The sequence below is a fragment of the Trichophyton rubrum genome, assembly GCF_000151425.1.
Source record: "Trichophyton rubrum CBS 118892 genomic scaffold supercont2.4, whole genome shotgun sequence".
NCBI classification, from domain to species: domain Eukaryota; kingdom Fungi; phylum Ascomycota; class Eurotiomycetes; order Onygenales; family Arthrodermataceae; genus Trichophyton; species Trichophyton rubrum.
Genome location: NW_003456425.1, coordinates 379,483 through 386,381, shown reverse-complemented (window position 1 = coordinate 386,381; position 6,899 = coordinate 379,483). Strand labels below are relative to the sequence as shown.

The 6,899-nt window shown below is 47.1% G+C and overlaps 3 protein-coding genes across 3 annotated transcripts; 2 read left to right on the top strand and 1 right to left on the bottom strand.

The window, feature by feature from the left end:
• Positions 1 to 396: 396 nt before the first annotated feature.
• Positions 397 to 615, top strand: TERG_04005 (uncharacterized protein; the record flags this gene model as incomplete). Its single annotated transcript, XM_003234906.2, has 1 exon — positions 397 to 615. One exon carries the CDS (start codon positions 397 to 399, stop codon positions 613 to 615), a length of 219 nt encoding a protein of 72 aa, XP_003234954.2.
• Positions 616 to 3,888: 3,273 nt separating this feature from the next.
• Positions 3,889 to 4,803, top strand: TERG_04004 (uncharacterized protein; the record flags this gene model as incomplete). Its single annotated transcript, XM_003234905.2, has 1 exon — positions 3,889 to 4,803. The coding sequence occupies one exon, from the start codon at positions 3,889 to 3,891 to the stop codon at positions 4,801 to 4,803; it is 915 nt and encodes a 304-aa protein (XP_003234953.2).
• Positions 4,804 to 4,879: 76 nt separating this feature from the next.
• Positions 4,880 to 5,188, bottom strand: TERG_12091 (uncharacterized protein; the record flags this gene model as incomplete). Its single annotated transcript, XM_047751102.1, has 1 exon — positions 4,880 to 5,188. The coding sequence occupies one exon, from the start codon at positions 5,186 to 5,188 to the stop codon at positions 4,880 to 4,882; it is 309 nt and encodes a 102-aa protein (XP_047606154.1).
• Positions 5,189 to 6,899: the final 1,711 nt, after the last annotated feature.

Sequence of the window (6,899 nt, the reverse complement as noted above, 5' to 3'; positions counted from 1 at the left end):
TAATAACCCCCCCCACCGCCCCCCCAGCAATATAACAAACCTCGAAGTACTTACTGCAACAAAATAATCACTATAGACCCTCCTCACACACCCTAGTAAAAAAAATTCTACTAATCTGATACGCTCCTCCTCGATCCGTCGGGGACCTTCAAACCATTACCTGTTTGTCTTGCCGATCCCTTTGTGGTCTCCAACTGCCACAGCCCCGGCGGGGGGGGGGGTGTAAGTAGTTAACTATGCGTTGGTGCGCGCGGGAAAAAAAAAAGAAAGCGGCGGCTTGACGGGTAACGAGCGGACGATTTGGTTCAGCAAGGAGACTATCGAGTGAGGGCCGCGGCCAGGGACACCATCGCTGCTTCGGCCGGACGAGAAGAGACGACAGCGAGCGCGCAGTTGATGCTTGTTGATGCTCGCTTTGATGGCGCCTTTTTTGCTGTTGAAGCTGAAGATCGACGTCGCTTTTTGGGGGGCGGGAGCTTAGTCAGCGAGGACGTTGAGGACGTTGAAAGCGAGGACGACATCGACGACGACGACGACGACGACGATGAAGAAGAAGAAGAAGATGATGATGATGAGAAGAAGACGGTGATAGAGATAGAATGGAGGAGACGGTGATAAGTGTCGTTTTTGGTTGGCGTGATATATCGACCAAGTAGGTGTGCTAACTGCTAACTACAGGAGAAAAGCCATGCCAGTCGACGGCTTGAGACAGTGACAGCAGGATATAGACGGCGTATCTACGGAGTATCTACTGCAGAGACAGAGAGAGAGACAGTGGCGGTGACTACGGGCAGTGAATCGGACTTATCTTCAAGGCGTCACAGTCAATATCAGAATTCAATATCTACCCCTGACCGAGTCCGCCTTTCACTGTCTCTTTCACTGCCTGCAAAGAAAGAAGCAGCAGAGTCACTGTCTCTAGCAGGATATACCTATGGATTCCGTCTCATATCATCACTGTCCGTCCCATCTTTCACTGTTCATCCAGCTCCAGAGCCATGTTTACCAACAGTTAATGCATGAGACGAATCACTGCTGGCTCCCCCCTGACCCCCTATTCCTCTTGCAGCTGGGCTTCAGTCACCGTAGAATTAGCCTGGAATTTGTCTATAAAAGGGCCATCGTTTCTCTTCTTCTTTCTCTCCCTTTCTTCTTTCTTTCTCATCATCATACTCCTCCTTTCCCTAAGATATTCCTTTATTTCCTATGATTTTCCTCCCTTTCCTAAGATATTCCTCCATCATACTTCGATGTATGCTTATAATACCTAAAACGCATCTCCACCCCCTGCCTACAATTCTTCCATCAGCAGACCACGGATTTCGACATATATACACCATGTGGTGCGTCCCTTGGTCCGGTCCCTGGCACTCGCAGCCTGTCTATTGGAGAGGGTCAGGCTACCTTACCTGGGGTCAGCCTCTCTACTATATCGTTATCATCCCCCACTTCACCTGTATTTCCTTTACGGGAGCTTGGGGACATCAATGCTATCCATAGTACCAGCAACAACAGCATGAACAACAGCATGACCACCACATCCGAAGCTGGCATCTTTTACACAGTCATGGATAGAGTTCTTGATATAAGCACCGTACCATGGATGGCTTCAACTCGGAGAAAGTCTCTGGTTGAGTTATTCGGCAAAGTCGCCTTGCTGTCTATGACGGCATCGGAGTACGGATGCTCACGTCTTCCGCCTATTGATGATGTCGCTGCATGACCACCCATATAAATTGCACCCCAGCATCCTTCTGGCGGCGTCTACACTGCAGTGCATCGTAACAACCTTTATATGGTAATATCTCGCCTAAGAAGCAGTTCCATATATTATACTATCGGGTAGAGGGGCTCATTCTCACCCTCACCCCTAACCGTCTGTTGGCGCTGCTGCTGGAGTTGCAGAATACATACATACTACGCACCCTTGAAGCCGAGTCCATAATACAGTACGTTACAACCTTCTTATATGGTGATATTTTGCCTTGGAAGAAATTCCATATACCATCGCATCGGGGGTTACAATCTCACCTTCACCCTTACATCCTCTCGGCTCTCCAGTCAACTTCGGAGCATTTATACGGTCAGTCTATCCCTTAAACTATACTACTTATTTCAGCAACTGACCTCTATGCTCCAACAGCTACTTCGTGTTTTTACGGTGGTATTTTGACTAATTAATCATTCACTCTATACGAAAAACTTGACGGTGTGCATGAGACACACAAACATGAGCGGAAAGCTCTTACTACAGAGGCATCCACATTTCACTATTTTGTGATTATTCCGCTTTCCAGCGCTCACACTCCTATCTGTGAATTGGATTTCACTTGCTGCTTTCATACCGAGATTGAGCTTCACCGTCGACTAAAAAGCAGCACTTACGATCCCAGGTGAATATCCCCTCCCTTGAAGGAGGGTAAGAGGCTACCTGGCTGCTCTATTTAAGTCGCTATTCCCCCCGGGGACTCCTGCCCCTTCTACTCTTTCCTACCCGCTGGGAAAGTCGACCAGCCCAATTTCGCATCCCTCGAAAAAGTCCCGGTATACACTGCTCAATACTTTACTTCCTTTATTGCAGCTATTCCTGTCGGAACCTATTCCCCTGCTGCTTCAAAAATATCCTTATATTACCGTGTACAGGTTCAGCTGTCTTTGGAGTCATGGCTGGAACCAAAAACGGCGTACTGAAGGTCGTTGGTCGCGTTGGGGTCACTAGAAGGACCAGGGCTTCTCAGAGGAAGACACTACTCCAGGGTATGTCATATATTGCCATGTATTACTGATATTTTTGGCCATCATCCCTTGATATACCTATCTATGTTGTTATAAGCCACGTCTGCATATACTGGCTATTGGTTGTTGGCTGTATACCCACCTCAGCTATTGTATTGATATTAGGAAGGCCCTTCGGGATTTGAACAGGGAAGACTCCTTATGAGATACCATTACTTGTCCTCACTTACTCTCATTTGATGTCCTTATTCCCTCTATTTCTTTCAATATACCATAGGAACAAGCGATATCACGTGTGACACAATATCCTGTCGGCTATCTAGAAAAAAAAAAAAAAACAACCACTACCCCTTTTGTGAAATCAAAACATATACATCCCCCTTAGATACCACCACCGCCGCAACCATAACCACAAACCACCCTTTCCAGGTTCTAAAGCCTCATATACGGCACGTTAGGATGTTTACTGACTAATATGCTGTAGCCAACACGTTGCTCTCTTGGGCCAGATCTGGATCCAGCAGCCGTTCTTCTACTGAGAAAGATGGCATTGAGCCCCAAGCTGGCCAGGCCGACATCGTAGTTCCAGCACTCAAAGATGAGCTGCTAGAACCACATGGTCAACCTCCAGTGTGGGCTGAGGACCGAGTTGTTCTTGGAGATGCACTTCCCTGGTTCCATTCTGTACAGGGAGGCTGCTACTACCTTGACAACATCTGCCGCGGTGTACTCATCGATGGAGACTGCGGTGACAGATCATACATAGACGATGAGGTTGTCATCACCAGAGTGTAAGTTATCTCTTGACTCATCACAGAGGCGAAGTGGGCTCTAAATCAAACAAAAATAGGGGCGGATCATGCAGGAAGACGAAGGAAGGTCAACTAGTCATGACCAAAGACCATGATCCGAACGGGCCTATTCTTCGCTCCCTCATCAACTCTATGAGACTTGAGATCCCTGTTGGCCTCATCCTAGGTAAGTCTAAATTTCAGTCGATGTGCTCTTTATACGCTCCCCTATCTAACATGCAGGATAGGGGGCAAGAACGCGGACTGTCGCACCAAGGTTCCGTACAATTTCAATGTCTTGGACTTCTTCAGAATCACAGATATCTGGTTTGAGCAAGTCGGAAAGCACAAAGGCGCTCAGATGCGCTTCGAAAAGATCAACCTCGCGACAAAAAGCTGGTGGTCTCCCAAGGGTTCTCCTGACCCCATTCCCCTTGAACAACGCGAGTCTGTAACTCCAGCACCAGATCATATCTGCCTCTCTTGCTCAATTGGGACTGCTCAAGTGTTTGCTCAAGGCTGGATGTGTCTTAACCCGCTGTGTGCTGAATTCTGGAAGATGGAAGGATCACCGCCGCCATCCCAGCTCACTTTTGCCCCTGAGTTTCTCGCAAAGCGGTCCAAACCAAAGAATGTTGTCCTGCCTCCTTGCAGCTTGGTACCGGACCTCCTTTCAACTTTCTCCAATGATCAAACGGATGTCACTGGGACACGCATGGCATGGAAGGGCATCGTTTGCCCGCAGTGTAGAGCGTGTATTGCCAGAATCCATTGGAGGCGATGGGAATGTTCGACAGCCGGATGTGGATTTCAATACAGCCCACCTATGAACCATATCTCGCTGCGATCCGTACTGCCTGATTTGGAGATGAGTCCATCTGGTCACAAACTGCCAACTGTTCCGAAGGATATCACCTCAATGCCAACGATCCAGTACATGAAGAACTACCGAAAGGACACCTTTGTCCTTCCGGGTGCCGGCATAGTGACCCATTTTGCAGCTAACCGAACGGTAAACAGCTGTCCCGGTGGGCCTGATGACCTCTTCAGCCTGATGCAACGGGAAGATCTAGGTCTCAGACGATACCCGATCTCTCCTTGTGTTGGTGAGTTTTTCCTTTCATTCTTTCTTCTTCCCTTCTTGCTCTTGGAAAGTTTAGATATATCTCTCCGTGTTGGTACCAAAATTCAGGTAGTAAACGAAAATCAAGACATATCCAAAGACAAAGCCTGGATCTGTCTGTACCCAATATTTTCTAGATTTATTCAGTCATAAATGCTAACTATTTAATCCTCCTCCTAGTCGCTGGAACTCTGACTTCTCACTTCGCTGTCAACTATGTAGGCTTTCCCTAGCCTCCACTGCTATATATTCTATACCTAATACCATGTTCATAGGGAATGCCATATAAATATATCGTGAGCGTGGACTCTCGACCATTTAACACCGCTCCGCCGGTTATCATCAGTGCACTCGAGCGTCTAAAATGGGCGACACGGCATACAGTGGACGCTAATGCCTTCCAAATGCCCAATGAACTCCTTGCTCTTGGATATTTCGAGGACATGTCAATTGGGTACCATGATGACGGCGAATCGTCTCTGGGTCCAACAATAGCTACCCTTTCACTCGGGGCTCCGGCAACCATGCTCATCCGCATGAAGGACGAATACTACAATGGCTTCCGCAAGAGAGATGGCAAGGACAAGATATATCTGCAACACGATCCGGTTCTTCCAGGCTGTGCAAACGAAGAAGCAAGAGCCGAACTTGCACGGAAGTTCAACGCCAAAGAAATAACTGCAGAACAGTACTTGGCTGCTCGACAGGCTCTGCCCACTTCTAGAAGAGAGGCGCCTCCGATGTGTACGATGGCGCTTAACCATGGCGATTTGGCCGTGATGCATGGGCCAGATCTACAGAAGTACTACGAGGTAAATCACTTAACCCCAACTGTGGTGCATATTGGGATCAATACTTACTGTAACTGTAGCACTCGGTTATTCCGTCAGGTAGACTTCGATTTGCCCTTACTGCTCGGTACGTGATGCCAGACCAGGTACCCGCCTCAGAGCATTGGAAGGGCGACTATGACCCGATCCCGGAGTTCGAATATGATGGAGATGAGACTTGAAGACAGTGACTCTATCCGGTATCCTATCGAAAATTTTCGAAAGGGATCATCGAGATGATACCCATCATTCATATTATACAAAGAAAATTATCAAAAATTCCCTGTCTTTTACAGCCCAGAGCAGCTACTGGCCTATCTCCGTCGGAGCATTCACTAAATGGCATGCATTGATTAGGGCAGCATATCATATAAAGGGTGTGACGGTTCGACAGCGGCTACCCGCCGCGTGCTGCTTTTTGCCGCCATTTGCTAGGAACCCACTGGTTTTACATGTGGTTTTTATAATTCTTTATCTCTATTAGATTTCTTTGTTTCCTATATCGTTTGCTAACATCTGAAACCTCGCCAATACTATTAGCTAGGCGAAACCTCGCTTAAGTCATACTGGGGAATAGTTAGCTATAAAAGCTACTTAAATCCCGGCAAGGATAAGGATGTCTCTTCTTTCCCCATGCTTGTATACTCGTTCTCGAGCTACAATGAATTATAGAATACATTTCTTCTCTTTTTATTCCTGAGACATCACAAAGGGAGCCAACAACCACTGAATAGGAGGAATGACGAAGACAAATCGCAGCCATGGTCATAGAAAGAAGTTCCAGCGAAGAAGGTCGTGGATGCGACTAAATATTTCTCTGGAAAGAAGGATGTTAATCCCACGGGTACAGAGGATACAGCCATTGATTTGGTCTCTTGCGCTGATAAGAATGACTTTCGCGGTCCTCCCCTTAGCCAGAAGAATAAAGTCCTTTGGCTCCTACTTAGGTTCCAGGCCGGTGTGTCTCCCTTGCGATTAGGCAAGGATCTTTCTGTTTTTCCCGGGTTTTCTAGAGATCAAGCTTCGGTGCTATCATGCCATGATTCATCTCTTCCTTATCAATTAATTAGTTACGAAAGCCCTTACGGCGCAATTATAATATATATATATCTTTTTTCTTGATATAGTGCATCTATAATGGCGGAAGAAGTCATGGCTGTATTATATACAAGCAGAATATGCAGGAAGAATTGACTTGGATGGGGGTTGAAGCTTTAAAAGTATCTTCAGTCTCTTCTTCAACAGGATGCAATGGGAGGTCGGAGGGTTTAACATAAATATGAGGAAGTGCCCTGCCGGTCCTCGAGGCAAGATGTCATCTTGTCATTCTGGGTTAGCTGTCTGCGCAGTCATCCGTATGACGATTTATAACAAAGCTGCTAACTGCGAGACGGTGACCAACCTTCTTAATCCTTGATG